The sequence below is a fragment of the Mangifera indica genome, chromosome 6 (genome assembly GCF_011075055.1).
Source record: "Mangifera indica cultivar Alphonso chromosome 6, CATAS_Mindica_2.1, whole genome shotgun sequence".
Classification (NCBI taxonomy): Eukaryota; Viridiplantae; Streptophyta; class Magnoliopsida; order Sapindales; family Anacardiaceae; genus Mangifera; species Mangifera indica.
Genome location: NC_058142.1, coordinates 9,477,636 through 9,496,089, shown reverse-complemented (window position 1 = coordinate 9,496,089; position 18,454 = coordinate 9,477,636). Strand labels below are relative to the sequence as shown.

At 31.6% G+C, this 18,454-nt stretch overlaps 2 protein-coding genes across 2 annotated transcripts; one reads left to right on the top strand and one right to left on the bottom strand.

Annotated features, from left to right (window-relative positions):
* Positions 1–12,679: 12,679 nt before the first annotated feature.
* On the bottom strand, positions 12,680–14,155 carry LOC123218093 (60S ribosomal protein L9). Its single transcript, XM_044639312.1, has 3 exons — positions 13,666–14,155; positions 13,060–13,182; positions 12,680–12,952 (listed from the first exon to the last, which is right to left on the bottom strand). Exons 1-3 carry the CDS (start codon positions 14,038–14,040, stop codon positions 12,866–12,868), a joined length of 585 nt encoding a protein of 194 aa, XP_044495247.1. The 5' UTR covers positions 14,041–14,155; the 3' UTR covers positions 12,680–12,865.
* A 900-nt stretch (positions 14,156–15,055) lies between these two features.
* Positions 15,056–18,311, top strand: LOC123218780 (proteasome subunit alpha type-6). The gene is made up of 9 exons (XM_044640404.1): positions 15,056–15,269; positions 15,935–16,029; positions 16,115–16,196; positions 16,466–16,562; positions 16,710–16,768; positions 16,924–17,006; positions 17,468–17,563; positions 17,761–17,820; positions 18,043–18,311. The coding sequence occupies exons 1-9, from the start codon at positions 15,194–15,196 to the stop codon at positions 18,133–18,135; spliced, it is 741 nt and encodes a 246-aa protein (XP_044496339.1). The 5' UTR covers positions 15,056–15,193; the 3' UTR covers positions 18,136–18,311.
* The last annotated feature ends 143 nt before the right edge of the window (positions 18,312–18,454 follow it).

Here is an 18,454-nt window from a genome sequence, read left to right as displayed (position 1 = left end):
AATTTATATTATTTTTTACTCTTAGTTAAACTAACAATTTTATTTATGATAAAACTTAAAAAAAACTACAATTACCCTGCAAGATTTCAATTTTTTAGGTGAGCACCGATCCACCAAAATCCAGTGGCTCAATGACGGTAGAGAGGCATCCAAAAATGCATCAATGTCTACATCGACGTTTCTAGAGATGAAGCATCATCTAAAAGCATCAATCCGAATGATGCATCATTGTCTAGCAGCATCAATCCGGATGTGTCGTTCAGAAGCGTTAATTTGGACAATAATATGTCATCTAGAAGTGTCAATCTGGATGACGATGCATTGACTAAAAGCATCAATGTTTTTGGGTGCTTCTCTGCAGCTATTGAGCTATTGGTTTCTAATGGATCGATAACTCATTTGAAAAATTAAAATCTTATTGAAAAAATTACAGTTTTTCAAAATTTTATTATAAAGGAAGGATGGTTAGTTTTTTAAATTAAAAATATATATATATAAATTTTTACCGTTTTAAAATTTAATAATAAAATAATTTTTTTTATTTTAAATAAAAAATTATAATAAAAATTAATTTATAAATAATCATTATTTTTAACCTCCCAAGGATATACTATTAAAATTTGACTAGAATTTGGTGGAAAATAGTCCTCTGCCCTTAAATAATCGGTGATAGTAAAATAGGACCGTACGAATTTAATTGGCACAACTGGAATGAAAGAATAGATGCCACTAATTAATAGTAGAAATAATTGCTCATTAAAATCCCCTACAGTAAGGACCACCGTAGACAAAGCAGTCCCATTTCCGTCCAATTTCCACCTAACGCTTAATCTTAGCAACACAGTCTTCCTTTCGGACCCACTACAAGATCTACCGTTCATCTAAACTTGGGATTCTTTGATGGCAACTTTTGGGACCACGGGATTGTGGAGGAACTTGAAAGGAAATTTTCAACTTGTCATATCATAGTTTTAGACTTTTTTGTTTCATATTGGGCGTGAAGTAGACGACATGGCATAATCCTAAAATCATTTAATCTGTGATTAAAAATATTTTATATTTTTAAAATTATAAAAAAATTCTAAATATATATATAAGGTTTTTACAAAATTATCAAAAATCTACTGATAAAGAATATTTGTCTCATCACAATCATGGAGTTTGCTAGCTGGCCAGGCTAATTCAATTTTGTGACCTTAGGTTGTGGGGACTAAGAAAGTGAGTTCCACAAAATTTGACTATTGTTTCCCTTTACAAAATATGTTTAACGTGACTCTTTTTTGTTAGGCCCACAAAGGCCAAAGGACTTATTCCCCCATAGTATGTTGTTTTCTGTTACCCCTCTTTAATTTTAAAAAACTTGGATATTTATTAATAATTAATTAAAATTTATAATCTTAAAAATAAAATTATCATTTTATTTATAATATTAAAAATAAACTAAAATATAATCTATTTTTACCTCCAAACTTTAAAAACTAAAAGTTTTCCCTTAATCCAAGTTTTAAAAAATGACAATTTCTCTTTAGGGTTTAGTTTTCATATCTCTAACACTATCTCTAGAGCTATTGTTGATGGTCTCTCTCTCCCAAAGTTTTCTCTCCCTCTGGTGATCTCTCTCCACTCAGTTGGACGCTTGATCAGTGTCCAATGAAGCATAGGAGACGAAGAGCTTCATTGGGAAGACAAAGCTCTTCGTCTTCCCAAATAAAGATGAAGATCTTGTCTGCATCTGGAAAGATGATCATCGGACGTCCAACTAAGTGGAAAGAGACCTCCGGAAAGAGAGGAAGCTTCAAAAAAGAAAGGTTGCCAACAATGGCACTAAAGATGATATCGGAGATCTAGAAACTAAACCCTAGGAGGGAATTGTCATTTTTTAAAACTTAGGTTAACGGAAAATTTTTAGTTTTTAAAGTTTAGAAAGGAAAAAAAAAATAAAATTTTAAGAGGTTAGAGTTTCATTAATTTTAACCATCTATGAGTGGATAAATGAGATTTTCAAAATTAAAATGTGGGAACTTAAAATTAGGTGATACTTTGTGTGGGAAATAGTCCTTAGGGCGGCCCACACATCTTTTATCTTTAGGCATGTAAAAACCTCACAATTCAATGAAAGAACAAAGCAATTACCGGCCAGCCTAATTGCATATCCTAGCGTATGTTAGAAATCTAATTTTTTATATTATATATTGTATTATACTATAAAATATATCTTTTTTAAAAAAGTAAAATAATACAATATTTTAATTATTACATCATCATCGTAAAAAAATATTAAAAAAGTAAAAAATATAATATGGTATGATATATCTATTATATTATCTAATTCGATATACTTTAGGATACATATCATTTTTCATTTATCTCTTGTAGAATTGTAAGATATATATTGTATATTGTAGGATACTAATAATCATGATTACAAACATTGTTGCCTTCAAGAAATTGTAATGCTTTAAAAAAATAAAAACTATTAAATTCCTTTTACATAAAGTATATCAGACCATGAGTATGAATTTGGTGCAAGATAGATTGAAATAATAGTAAATTGTGAGATTGTAATGAACAAGAAGTCATTTTTGACGTGATTAAGAAAGTTTATGTTCACGGTTTGTTATTAAGTATTTTCGAATACATTTTGACAACATAACAATATGAATCTCAAGATTGTCATCTCTTGACCTTTGTACAATCATGAATTTATATCAGGTTTACATGAATAATTATATAGTTGGATGTTAGATTTTTACTATCATGAAAAGTGGGCGACCATGTGCTCCCTAATTTGGCATGAGTTGATTACTTTCTAATTGTGTATGGAGACATTATAGAAAGTGACCCTATGATGGTAAGATATTATAATTGCTTGTTAAAAAGATCATAAGAAATTATCATAACTATCGATAATTACTCTTCTCGCTCTCTGGATAAAAAGTCTTATGCCTACTTTGTGTCATGGATTGGCGGGTAGATGGCGTGGCTAGTCATTGCATGCAATTTGCATAATTAATCACTATATATTGACCAATTAGTTCTTCATTGTTGCTTTCATGAGTTTAACAATTGTCCGTAGTTTGTGGAGTATGAGTAGAGTTTCAAAATTTTTTCACCTTTTCACATATATGAACATGTCAGAGAAGGAGATACTTGTTTTGAAGTAGGTCCTAAAAATGATGCATCTATTTTGCACTAAATGTGATGCATGCTCACATCATATACTTGATAATGGTTCAACTTGTGATGATGTTATGACAAGCACAATCAATCTTCCTTGCTAGACCCCCAATGTGTGTCAATGACTTGACTTGAACGGTGGGGATTATTTTTTGTTCATTCCCAAATTGTCTATAAAACCCTAAATTGTAGTGTTTTTAAAATCAGACCGATAATCAAACTAATTGTCTCACTGATTCATGGTTTAATCGGAAACCGATCGGTTCAACTTATTATCAAATTATAATGAATTTTTTTAAATAATATCATATTAACCAATAGATTTCACTTAAAAATTTACAAAAAACAAAATCAGTCAAAATACTCAAACTTAATGTTCTAAGGAGTGACAATTATTCACCTGATTTTAATGAAAAAAATGTTCGCATTTCATGATATATAAAAAAAAAACATAATTTTGCAAGTCATTACTTATAGAAGACATTTCAATAGATATGAGATATATCTTTTTTCTTCTTTTTCATTTTATTTTTGAACTTATATTTTCCTTATAGGCATTTAGAAATTCATCCAGTTTAATCTAAAATAATCAAATTACTCAAAAATAATTAAATTTTCTAAAAATACTGTAAATTTTGGTTAAACCTAATTCTATTAGTTTTGATTAATTCAGCGATTTTGATCAGATTTGATTGAGTTAATAAGTAAACCACTTTTTAATATTAATCGGATCAAACTTGAAGCCGATTCCCGGTTCAATCATTTGAATCGATTGGTCCAGTCTGGTTTTTAAAACATTGCTAAATTGTTCACAAACATTTTTACTTTTAAAAACAAAATTCTCAAGCCTTTTATTTTTCCAATGACTTCTTTGTTCTTCTCTCGAATATGCACCATCATTTCATGGTGCTTTCCACTATACATTATTAAGGTAAGTTCTTATGATGCTATTTATATCTTAGTTTTTGAGTTTTTAGTTTTTTGTGATTGTGTGTTGTTCTTTATGTTTGCATGAATGTTCGTCATTGTTAAGTGCTTCTTGGGTAGGATTTTAGGGTTTTGAGAGAAACTTTTAAGGTAAAAAGGAGCTACTAGGGTTTTTTTTTTTTTTTTTAGTCAAGTTTGATGTCAAAAGAATCAATTGACGATTCTTTTTCTAAATTATTATTCTTTTGGTGTGATCTTTATACTAATTTTCTAATCTTTGTGCCTTCCTTATAGATATGAGGTCACTAGCTCTATGCCTTGTTTAGTTAAGCTAAAAGGCTAATAGAAGGAGTTCATACTCTAAGCCTCCTTTTGAAGAAACTGCTTCTATGAATACCACTCCTTCCCACTACATGTTGGATTGTCAACAAGTAAGAGACAAACGATCCCTTGCCTCTAGTATGGACAAAAGGAATAGATCCATGTAATCTCAAGAAAAAGGATTGTATTTTGATGATTGTCCTTCTATAGTCGTTAAGGGTAGTCTTATACAAACTACAAATGTTTTAAAGAAAGTACAAGTCTTTCCTCCTTCTTTGTATAGGTTTTAAGACACTTATCAGAGTGTTGAGGCATGTCTAAACCTCGCTTGATGGCATCAATGGTGAGAGAATGTGTCTTGATGAAAACTTGTGTGTGGTTCTAAGGCATGGCCTAACTTGCAAAGCTAAAAGTGCTAATTGATAATGGCATTGAGGTAATTTGCTTTATAATTGTTCTTAAATTTTCCCAAGTTATTCTTTCTAGTATTTGATTAACTATTATTTTACCTTATTCTCTAGCTTTTGAGTATGCTCTTATTTTTTTACAATTAGGCTTAGAGTTGTGTGTAATTTGGTTCAAATCATAAAATCGGATCAAACTGTTTGAAAAATATGATTTGGTTTATAAAATAGTTCAATTTTGATTGATGAATCATGAAAAAAACAATTTACAAGTTAGGTTATAGTGTAGAAATTTTCAAATCAAACCAAACCGTAAACCATTTTTTTTAAAAATACATACGGGCCAAATGACTATTTCCCACCCAAGATTTGATGAAGTGAGATATTTTCACCATTTAAGTTTGAAAAAGTCGTTTTCCCACATGTTGAATTTTTTATAAAATTGTTGAAAATACAAAAAGCCCTCAAACTAAATAACACTTTCTCTCCAATATTTTATTAAATTATTTTTCTGTCTCAAATTTACATTAAATGCAATGAAAATATTAAAAAATTAGTTGTATAAGTATAATAGAGGTGTCAATGATGTATAATTATATTTTGGGGGTGAACATAATTTTTTAAAACGAAGGAGTGGTAATAAATTTTTAGGGGTCTTTGGAAATTCAAAAAAAATTGGGCATGTTTTTGAAATTTTTAAATTTAAATGTCTCTTGATAGTTTGAAAATGACAATTACACCCATAAACAATTGAACATAACACAACAAATTAGGAATGTAAAGGTTACATTACAAACTAATAGAACTATTGAAATTTATTTGCTAATATGTACTAAGTTTTGAAAATATATGTCAATTGCTTTTATGCACTTCTTTTTCTTGCTTGGCGTTTCGTTTCTACTCTATTTATAATTTCACTTAAAAGGAAAGTTTGCTTATGTGAATTAGAAGATTCAATACATTTTTGGTCCATTACATCTTTAAGGACTAATGGTGTCAACCCTGAAAGCAACATAATTCCTTCCAAAACTCCTTGTATGGCATGAACTCTACCAACGATCAGTGTAAAGACTTAATTTTTTGAAGCATATGTCAGTTTGGAAAGTTTAGCATTAAATTGCTCTATGTAGGACTTTAATGTCTCGTCCTTATCTTGTCACATTCCCTAGGTGACTTATTAACATGGAGAATCATCCGGTCGCTTGGAATTGTTACAAGAAATTTGTAGATAGCTATTTCCATAAGGTTATAGAACTAGCAGGCAACTTTCTAAACTAACTCTTGGCTCCTCCAATGAGTGTCATATCTGGCTAGCTCAAAAACCTAATAGAGTTTTATGAGTAGTTGAATGTGTCTAAGTGATCCCATGGGTCATCAGTTTTGTTGAATGTGGTGATAGATGGTACCTTGAAGTTGTTTCGTAATGGTGCATGACGAATATGAGAGAGAATGAGACTAGTTTATTGAAGGTTTGCTTGAGTTACAATGGCAAGATATATGTTAGGTTATCTTAGGACACCTTCTCTAAAGAGACTTATTGAGCATTCATGTGGTCACATGAATCATATCATTAGATTTAGTAATCGAGGTAATCTAACCACGGAAAAGATAATCCTTGAACCATCTTATGAGGGTAATGAGTAGATTATCTCACTATAACAAGAGTTAGCTCTTACACATTTAGGGTCAATGTTTTTATATTTGAGTTAATGACCACAAGTCACGGGTTGACATTGTGATGACATGAGTTATAGTCTACACACCTTTGAGTAATGATGTCATGATGTAAGTTATAGTATGAATGTCGTTGATATATGTTTTTATGGCTTGAATTATATTGTTCGCGTTAGGGGTTGGCACTACCAAGACGTTAAGTATACATTGCATATTGTTGGGTAGCCCTATCATGATGTGAGTTTAGACCTTGCAAATAGACTTGGAAATCAAGTGACTAACCTGTAGGTACCTGTTGAAAAGTGGATATAAGGTTCATATTTTTGAATCCATACATGTTTGGACTTGTATTTGCAACTAACAAGATTTTTATGGGTGAGCTATATTTACTTGTATTTTTTTTTTTCTAATTATTCCACTGTTTTCTTTCTCGCTTTAATGGACATTTAGAGGATGTTTAGTTGGGAAGTAATAAAGATTACTGTAGTAATATATATTTTATTATTTATATTACTTTATTTGATTTATAAGCAATAAAAAGATTTCGGTAATCGTTCATTATCAATGGTGATATGACAGATAATATAAGAAACAATCTGATTACCACTTCTATCTTAAGTATTAAAATATTATCAAGGTGATCTTAATTTTATTATAATTATCTCTTTATTTATTAATTTTTAAGATAAAAATAATATCATTTTTAATTAATATAACAAAAACATAAAACATATTTTAGAATAATTATACCTAAAATAAATAAATTAATATACTTATATTATTTTATTACCTCTAACCAAATACAATAATTAATTATATTTAGTCATTTTTATCGAATTTTATTAAATATAATAATAATTTATACTCAAAATAATATTTTTATTTTAATAATAAAATATTATTCAAACCGAGTGCCGATAAAATCTTCATATTCCATGTTTTACAGTTTTTACCCTGCTTCTTTTCTTTCTCAGTGACAACCAAACTCACAAAACACCAAATCCCAATCCCATGTCTCTGTGCTCCTTTCACTCCAACACATCTCCTTCTGTGCTCCTCTTCCACTGCTACGATAGTTTCCAACCTCATCAAACTCTTCACCTTCAACCTTTTCAGTAGAAACGATTGTCAAGCTCTCTAACCAAATTCTTCTTCTTCTGAATCCTTCTTGTTGACTCCAAAATCAAGATCAATTTTTCAATGTGGTCCTCCACGACTCACTCTCAAAAGTATAGTTCACCGTTTACGTCCAATCCTCCTTCGCGATCTCTTCTTTGGGTAATGTCATTCCTTCTCTTCTTGTTCAGTTTTGACTTCTTTCTGTAGATTCTTGAAATTAAATTTTTCAGTTTTGACTAATTATGCCTAAATCATGTTCTTTTATAGACATTTTCATTGTTTTTAAGAACAACAGATAGGAGAGTCAATGGTTTCAAAATACAAAAATTTTATACCCCGATCTCCCTTCTCCCTTAATGTAATTTGTAAAATTAATTAAAAAAACTAACATTCACAGGTAAATCATGGGTCCACTTGTGGGGTTAATTATAAGTTTTAAAAATTTTTGCCCGTATAAGCAATACATTTCCCCTATACTTGTTTTGACCTAACCTGGTGTGATTGTTTGTCAAGCCTACTTGCATGTCATCTGTTGACACCATCGTTACATAAGTTAAGATCTACATGTTTTACATTACTTTCATCATGATGGAGGGTGGCAGTTCCATCACATAAGTTTTCTTTTGTATGTTAAAGACACCCTACAATCATCTTTGTTGGTGAAGACTTTGAATGTTTGTGCAAGAGGCTTGAATCCTTGTGATGATTATTGATCATTAGGAAATTGGTGTCCCTATGGTCACTATTGTGACAACATAATACATATATTGGATCAGAGAGGTGATGACATTAGTGAGGGTTTCAGTGGTACCCTTCAATTGCACTTGTTCATTCGATGTTGTTGGTTAATCTCCAACTGTTAAAACAAATTGGATTTTGTTAACAAATTCTTATGGTCCTAAAGAATGAGTGACACTATGATTGAGATTGAGCTTTCCAATGACTTCGTCAATCAAAGTATTCTTTTTTCTTATTCCACGAGCCATTAGGAAAAAGCTTGGAAAAGTGATGTGATTATCAGGACATAAAATATCTTTAAAAGACTCTCTTTCTAGTGTTAAATTATTAAGTCTATAAAAATACTAGATACGAGTACATCAAATCATGAATGTGAATTTGATGCAAGGTGATTTGAAACATGTGAGATTGTAATGAATATAATGTTTTTTTTTTATGTGGTTCGACTTGCTACTTGCAAGCCTACATCCACGTTTATTTTATTGAGTATTTCATAATATAATTTGATAGTGTAACAACATGAATGTCAAAAGTGTTGTCCCTTAGCCTCGTGCAATCCTATATTTATCAAACAAGAGGTTAGAGTCACATACATAAATAATTACATAGTTGGACGTTAAATACATATTACTATAGAAAATGGAGGATCATGCGTCTCTCAATTTACTGTGAGTTGATTGCTTTCCAATCATGGTTGGAAACGTTATAGAAAACAATTTTATAATAATCAGATATTATAGTTGTATGTTGAAAAGATTGTGGAAAATAGTAGTAACTATTGAGAGTTACTCTTCTTTATTTTTGAACAGAAGATCTTTTATTCACGTTTTGTTATGGAGTAGCGGGTAGATGATATGTGTAGTCGTTGCATGAAATTCTTTAGCTAATTGTTGTATGTTGATCAATTGTCCTTTCATTGTTATCCCTGTGAGTTTGATAAAAAAAATAGTCTTTTTTATAAGAATAATATTATTATATTTTCAAATATATTTTATAGTTTTTAAAAGGGAAATTATAATAAATAGCCAAATTACCCCTCCATTAAGCAAAAATGCCCAATTTCACTATTTCTAAGCAAAAATACACAAATTCCCTATTTCTAAGCAAAAACGCCCTAATTTTTTTTTAAAATACCAAAATTACCTTTCATCACATTTATATAAACTTCCCCACTCTCACTCTCACTCTCACTCTCATTACATACATTTCTTATATCACTTAAATACTCATTTTTACTTAATATCAATTACTACGGGTTCATTCGAAAAAAAGAAATTCATATTTTTGAATTCGAATCGAAAAAATTAATTCGTGAAAACTACATTGAAAATAACATGCTATGAATAAATATATATATTGAAATACCTTAGAATGCCAGTAATAGAAAATTACTTGAAAATTTAAAAAAACAGATCTGAATTTTGAAAACTACATGTTCAAATAGCTTATGAACGAGAAAACCAAAAAATCGATCAAAAATTTCGTAAGTATATCGCAAAACGTGTCTAAAAAAGCAAATCATAATTACAAATATCATATTTGAAAATTATATATAAAAAAAGTCTAGCCCGGTCACAAACAAACTCAAAATTATAAAAACCAAAAATCATAAATTTGATAAAATAAAAAAACTGCATAATACACATTGAAACAGTTTTATTTTGGCCTCCAAATTTGATGCAACAGGCAAAGCTAGTTGTTGTTATAGAGCTCGAAACGAGCTTCGCGTTGATATATTATAGGTCTCGTAACTCCTCTTGGATCAAAAGTTATGGTTGTTCAAAGTCTGTCTCATATAGACCTTGTAATTTTTAAAAAGTTACTTTCCACCCAACCCACGGTTTTCACGGACTGCCCCATTGTTCAGTGTAAAATTTCCCACGGACCCCCGTGGATCTCCCCCTGTTCCCCCTTCCCCTAAAATTTTGAAAACGTTACATTTCCCCCTATCCCACGGGCACCTGTGGGAGTTACCGCAACACTGGTAGATCTAACCCATTTTTCGGCTAAAAATCGGCATTTCAGCCTCTAATTTCAATATAAATCAAATCTATACATCCAATAACACAAAACTCCTTAAGAAATTCAAGCAAAACTATCAAAAATCAAAATATTTTATGCATTGTTCAAAATCGATACCCTAAACATTCAAACCTCAAAATCTCCCTCAAATCTCAATAATCCTAACAATAAATTGATTCAAACAAGAAGTGAGATGATATATTATCTTTATTTGTCATTTTCAGTTATCGAAAAATATAAAAAGTCGACGAAAAAGACGAAAACCCGTTGACCTGTGGGAGATTCAAAATTTTCTCTGATTTTAAACAGTAAAACAGTGAAAATGTGGGTATTATATATAAGGGCAGTTTGGTCATTTCTCAAATTGAGGGCATTTTTGCTTAAACCTTAGAGTTTTGGGCAATTTTTTAACACCCTCTAATTTTAGATATTTATTATAATTTCCCTTTTTAAAATATATTAGATTTTAACTTAACAATCTTTAATTGATAAGGCGGTAAAATTAATAATTTACCATAAAATAAAACACGTTTTTAAGATATCTCCTGTATGAAATTTAGTTTACAAAAACATTTAAAACAGAGGATTAAAAAAAAAAATACAATTTAAATAATATTATTTTATGTGTTTTTCCCATTTAAAAATCAGTATAACACAAAAGTCAAGAACGCAGATAAAGAAGATAATACCCAGAAGCACTTCAGAAAAGACATTGCTCAAGTATCATTTCACATGGCATATTCTACAAAGCAGAGTATTAAAGTATGCTTTGGATTCTCTCGTACCTAACCCAACATGATTATAAATATTACTTTAAAAGAATCTTTACTAGCCAAACTTTTCTTTTTTCTCTTAACAAAAGATTTTCACTTGACCCCCCAAAGTTTGATCTACCGACCACAATTTCCCCGGAGTTTTTGAAATAATAAACAAACTCAACCTTCATTAAAGATCTCAAGGGGATTATTGCTAGTTAATCAAACCTCAGGGGATAATTTAATTATTCTTTAAATCCATCGCGCCAGATCGACACAGTCACCTTATTTAGGTGGCAGATCACTCTTCACCTAAATAGACACCAATTAAACATGGGCAATGTGGCTTAACTTCATAATATATGCATTATCATGAGAAGAGTTTTTATTTATATTTTTATCGTCTATTATTTTGTACTTGAAAGATGCCATTTCTCTTCTAATGCTTGTGGTCTTATTAAGAAAATTATCCTATAACATGTACTTTTTATTAAGAGACAAAAAAAAAAAAAAATTAAAACTAGTATTTTGGTTCATTTGTAGTATTACTATAGGTTTTGCATGTTTGCAGATACATTTATAAACATAAAGAAGCCCAAGTTACTAAAGGGTTGTTTGATCTTCTTCATTTCTTCAGCATTTGATATTGATTTCACATCAAGAGCTCATTTCCCTTTGAATATTTATAGGTGGATTTATCCTTGGGTTGGATGAATTAGTTGAAGAGGATCACTTATGTACATCAAAAGCACGAAAAAATTAGTACTTCTTACCCTTACCTTTCTATGTAACCAAAGTATTTATCAACAATAAAACTATGTCTATGCACTTTAAATGCACAAATAGCTATACACTTTATGTGTATCAATATGTGACTGGTTTGTTTTGGTTGGTAACACCAAGGAAGCTAGGCCTCATACTCGGAAATCTTAAATCTTTGTTCACAAACCCCTAACTTATATGTTTGGGATTCAGAGGTAAAATAATAATGGACATGATGGACGTCACCAAAACATGGATCTGTTTCCATAAGATTGACTTGGGTATTTTGCGAATACCCTTCAACCACTGGTCATGTTTTAAGGTGGCCCTGGTGGATGGTTTTGCATTTGCTGCATACAACAGGTAATAATGAGAGGACTATTTGGTAAATGATACGACAAAGAGTAGTGATTTTAATACCCAGTGGCTCAGAGACAGTTCTGCAACAAAACATTTACACTTTCTCAACATTTGTGTTACATATAACATACCCTCAATTACAGAGTTGCCATGTTTATTTCTCCTGAATAGATAAGCCCACTTGAGGATCATTTTGAATGCTACATACAACTCAACATCAATAAATAAATCAAAAAAATTATTGGTGAAGAGGTCTGGTTTTGGGAAGGGAAAAAATGTATTTCATCAAGACAACAAGAGCTCTATAACCCGGCCAAGACCCTAAAAACCTTGAAAGAGGTTTCTGATCAAACCATCAGCTTGCATTCCATGATTACAAATATCTTCTATAGTTGATGTGTTAATATAATACTCATAACCTCTTGAAGGTAGATTTCAATAGAGATATGGTAAAGTTATAATATCCATAACATATTGTAAGAAAACCATTAAAGACTTGTAAGACAGAAATCCAAAATTCTCTAATACAAAAAACCCCACAAAAACAAAACAAAGAGGTGGAAGAAAGAACATAATACTTCCATATGACATAAAATTGAAAATTAATCATTCTTCTTCCAATATCGTCCCCTTTTCACTGACATAAATACCATCAAGGAATTTCCTGATGTCCTTGTTTTTCACATGACATTTCTGTTCAAAATAAAGACTATACAGTCAGAATATGCGAATATGCATCTACACAAAGAACATAGATTGGCATAAATGTGTAAACATGTATACAGAGAAAGAAGAATCACCTGATTAATCAAAGCACAAGACCGAGACACTAGCTCAATGTCATTTCCATCCAATATGAGCTCATCCTTTACCTTTTCAGATCGAACAATGTTCACACCTTCAAGCATATCCACCTTTCGAACCTGTTGTTACCAAAAACAAAATTCTCCACATCAGTAAAAAGAGAATCTGATTCCATTAAACCCAGCAGCTGCTCGTATAGCACCTAAACCTGATAAAGTGCCACAGTGCAATTTCACAGGAACGCGTATGCTGGTAAATGGAGTCTAAACACCACTCTTTTCAGTGAAAGACATTAATTATAAGATAATCACTTAGAAATCCATAATCAAATTTGTTGGCTCCTAATTTGATCATGCCGCAACAAAAACTAATTTTTTTTGAAAATCCCATTAATGAAATCATCATATCTCACAAAAAAACATAGAAATTAAATTGTTCATATTAAAAAAAAAAAGCAACTATCAACAGACGGCACCATTTTAAAAGTTCTAAATTGTTCAGTAATACTACCAGACCAGTAAGGATTCCAAGCAAAACTATTACTGCTATTCTACCCGTTAATGTTGCCGAAAATAATTTTTTTTTTTTTTTTAAAAAGGTACCTTCTTCTCTCCAAGAAAGTTACGGATCTCAATGGACTTGTTTCCATTGGTAATGGAAGCATTAATGGGAAAGTGAGCGTAGACAAATCTCATCTTATAACGGTAACCTTTAGTGACACCTGCGATAAGATTCTCCACGTGGCTGAGGGCGGTTCGAATGGCGGCGCTGGTCTTGCGGGAGCCGAACCAGGCATCAATCTTGAGCTTGCGCTTGCCGGTCTCCTCGTCGGTCATGAGATGGAAGTCGAGGTTAAGGTGCTTGAAGTTGCGGCTAAGCTTCCCTCTGGGCCCCTCCACTTCAATAATCTTGGCGTTAACCTTGATCTTAACGCCGTCAGGGATGTCCATCGTCTCTGAGGAGAGAATCGTCTTCATTTTTTAGTATGGATGGTCCTCAGTTGAGTCTTCTCCTTGCTACGGCTGCAATGCAGAGCAAAACCATCTGAAAACCCTAAATCGAGTTTGTTTATATCCTTACGTGGGCGGGTTTCACTTTGTTCCCGGGTCCTGCCCCAAAACGGAAAACTGAATCAATGAGCTTAGGTTCTTAGTTTGGCAAATGTTGAAACTACCCTCGGATTTTATAAAATTATTTTGTACACTAAATTTAGATGTATTTACTAAATACAACAAGAATTGTTGAATGTTATTAAAAGTTAAAACATTAATTTCATTTATGCTTAGGAAATTACACATTATAAACATTTATTTCCGATATTGATGCCATTCATGATAGTCAAATCATGTATCATATAATATATCGAAAACTTAATTTGTCATATTATATATCAAATATCGTATTATATTGTACGATATAATTTTTAAAAAATAAAATAATAAAAAATTTTAATTAGTATATCATCATTTTAGAAAATATCATAAATACTCATGAAATTTTAAAATTTTTATTATATAATTATTTTATTTAAAAAAATGTATTAATCTGTATCAATAATATATATCATATCATATCATATAATATAATATATCTGTTATATTGTGTATCATAAAATACTGATAATTATGATATCATCTCATTTTTCTCTATTAGATTTAGAGTTTTTTGCCTTCGCTTTAGAATTTGTGAACAATTGTATCCAATTTTGACAAATTTGAGAGACCTAAATTTGTGAAGGTTTTTTTTTAATAATAGTTGCTTCATACATCAATATAATTAATGTGAAAAATCAAACAAATTTAATAACTTTAGTATTTAAATATCCTGGTTGATATGATTCGTTACATTTGTGAAAACAAGGTCAAAGCCTGTGAGGGAAAATAAAACGATGTAGCTTAAGGGGTGGTTTCCGAATAATTATCAGTTTTTGGGTTAATTGTGAATAACAAAAAGTTAAATGCAAATAATTACTGAGAACTCAGGGCACTTTCTGATATTAGTCCGTTATTGTTTCTCTTCTTTTCTTAAGAAACAAGATCTCTCAGTGACTTTGCACAAAGAGAAACCAGCAAAAATCTCCCTAAATTCTTAAAACCCATAGAAATTTCTTGAAGAGAGGAGAACGCAACCATGAGCAGAGGAAGCGGAGGAGGGTATGATCGTCATATAACCATTTTTTCACCTGAAGGTCGTCTCTTTCAAGTGGGTATGCACCAAAGCCTTGTCTTCTACTTTTGTTTGATATCGTCAGAATCTGGTGATATGATCTGGAAAGGTTGCATTTGTTGTGTTATATTTATGAATTAAACTTTTGGGTAAGTGATATTTTTTAATTTCTTAAATGTTAGAGGAATCAAATCGAAAGCTTGGGATCCATTTTGATGACTTAAGTAAAACTAGGCTCAGTTAGCATTCAGCTTTGGAATCATCTTGAGATTCAAGTTGACTTGCTGTTTGGATACTGAGATAATTTTAAAGGAGAGAAAGCTATGGTTTTGATTGGTTGGAGCACTACTGTAATGGCTTTGTAACAATTAAGAAGCCTGTTGGAACACCCAATTGATTATATTTACTAAACACTTGTTAAAGGTGCTACTAAATAATGCTGCCTAAAATTCATGTGTCGGTATTAATTTTTATTTCACGACACTCCAAATTTTCTATTTGATTGATATTTTTATGATTTATTGTGCCACATAAGATGGAGTGAACCTTATCTTGTGCCATGTGTGTCACTCAAATCTGAGAATGACCATATGATGACTCAGTGATAGATGTGGCTAATAAGATTAGCTGGTCGTATATCTTGTTTTTGGTCAATGGAGTTTTTGAGCTGATCATAATTGATTGGTTTTTTTAATGATTGTATAGAGTATGCTTTCAAGGCTGTAAAGGCTGCTGGGGTTACCTCCATTGGTGTTCGAGGAAAGGATTCTGTCTGTGTTGTAACACAGAAGAAGGTCCCAGTAAGTGTTGTTGGTTAATCGAAATTAAATCATTGGTTTACCTGAGCTTTAATTTTTATGGTTTTTCTATTCTTATATTATGCAGGACAAGCTTTTGGATCATACTAGTGTGACACATCTATTCCCGATTACAAAGTACCTTGGGTTGCTCGCAACTGGCATGACAGGTTTCATTTTATTCTCGTTTCAGCTTAAATTTTGATAGAAACTATATATATCAGGGCATCAATATAAACCTTAGACATATCAAGGATCTTAATTCTTACATGTATGACTTTATCTGAATTGCAAATCCAGTTGTTACTATTGTTCAATTGATATATGTGTCATGATCAATGAATGAAAGGAATGATGAGATAAATCCTGTAAAACATGTTTCTGTATCAAGTGCTCTTCAAAAGTAGAGAGCTTAGATGTTACTGGTTTCATTTTCCAGCCGATGCAAGGACTTTAGTTCAGCAGGCAAGAAATGAAGCAGCTGAGTTTCGCTTCAGATATGGATATGAAATGCCTGTGGACGTATTAGCTAAATGGTAAAAGTGTTTTGATTTGCATCCTTAAATTCTGCTACGACATATTCCTTTCAATTTTGTTCGTTGCTTAACTTTATACTATTTTAGTGAGATATGTCGTTGAGTGATCATCTTAGGAAAGAAAGTGTTAAATTCTTTTTTTTACAGGATTGCTGACAAGTCGCAGGTCTATACTCAACATGCTTATATGAGACCACTTGGAGTAGGTTTGTTTCTTGTCCTTCAGAACTTTGAAAGATTACCATATAGATATGGGGCCCTGCTTAGTGTGAATTCTTGTTCTTTTTCCTTTGCAAACTCTTGTTATTGACCTTCTAACTGATGCTGCTCTCTGTCATGTTTCTCGGATTTTCTTTTGAAGTTGCTATGGTTTTGGGTATTGATGAAGAATTTGGACCTAGACTTTATAAATGTGACCCAGCTGGCCATTTCTTTGGCCACAAGGTATGCAAAAGAATTTCTTTTACATTCTAACATGTGTTTTTGGTATATTTATAGATGAATGTGAACGAAGTGGAAAAACACTGTTTAATATAACCCAAATCAGGTACTACATATATTGCTAACATTTTATTGTGGGTCACGTGAATGAAGATGCACGTGAGTGTGCATGTATGTGCACTTACAAAGCTACTTATGTGAGCTATAGGCTATAATTGAGGGGAAAGGATCTCATGTTATTTTATTGTGCCATCTGTGTCCTTTGTTTACTTTGATCATAATATCAGGTCAAAAGTTGCAAATAGCAAATTCTTTTATTGGTTGGGTTAAACATATGGTTGTGATTGAAAAAGAAACTTATTGTTTGGGAAGAACATTGAAATAAACTGCCTTCAGTTCTGTTTACCAAGCTGTTTAATTAGGTAATTTTTTCAACCTGGGGAACTCACTGTCATATTCTTTAGGCAACGAGTGCTGGATTGAAGGAGCAAGAGGCAATTAATTTCTTGGAGAAAAAAATGAAGAATGATCCTGCATTTACCTATGAGGAAACTGTGCAGGTAGATATTACTTTATCTTTGTAAGAAACATGCATAAGGTCCAACATGCATATGCAATATGTTCTTACATGAATCTTACCATCCTATGATGGATATCTTCATGGGCTCTAAGCCATAATTCCCTATTGTTTTATTTGTCTGTTCTATGTTTATTCTATATCTGGAGTCTAACATTCTCTGTTTGCTTCCATTTATAGACTGCGATTTCTGCCTTACAATCAGTTCTGCAAGAAGATTTTAAAGCTAGCGAGATTGAGGTACCAAAAGTTCCCTGTATTTAGTTCAATTATTCACTTTATTCTTACCTGATGGGAGAGGTAAGTATATGCTTTGCAAAGTGAAGAAGTTACCTGTTTTTGACTGTTTTGGACTGATTGCTTGCTTACAACATTAAACAAATGAACACTTGGTGCTAAGAATAAGGTTTTATCAAGTTTATAATGATGCTAATTCGTTTGTGGAACTTTTGTCTTCAATAGGTTGGTGTGGTGAGGAAGGAGAATCCAGTCTTCAAAGTGTTGTCTATTGAGGAGATTGATGAGCACTTGACTGCTATCAGTGAACGAGACTGAGTTGGTTATGTGAAACCATCATGCTGCTGAAACTAAAACCCCGAAAGTTAATCCTTTATTTCCAGTTCTATGTGGATTTGAGCATTTTGCATTTGAAAGAACTTGAAAACATATTCATACATTGTATGATTTCTCTACGTTTTACTATAAGCTGAGAGTGACAGAGTTGGGAAAAATAGCTCTATTTCAACTTATGAAATTACATAAGAATTTTCTTCTTATAGGGATAGAATCCCACATGCACATGACCTCGGGACAAGTCCCGCATGGTCCGCCTATGATAGGTTGACATGACTTATGCTCAATATTTGTGCATATT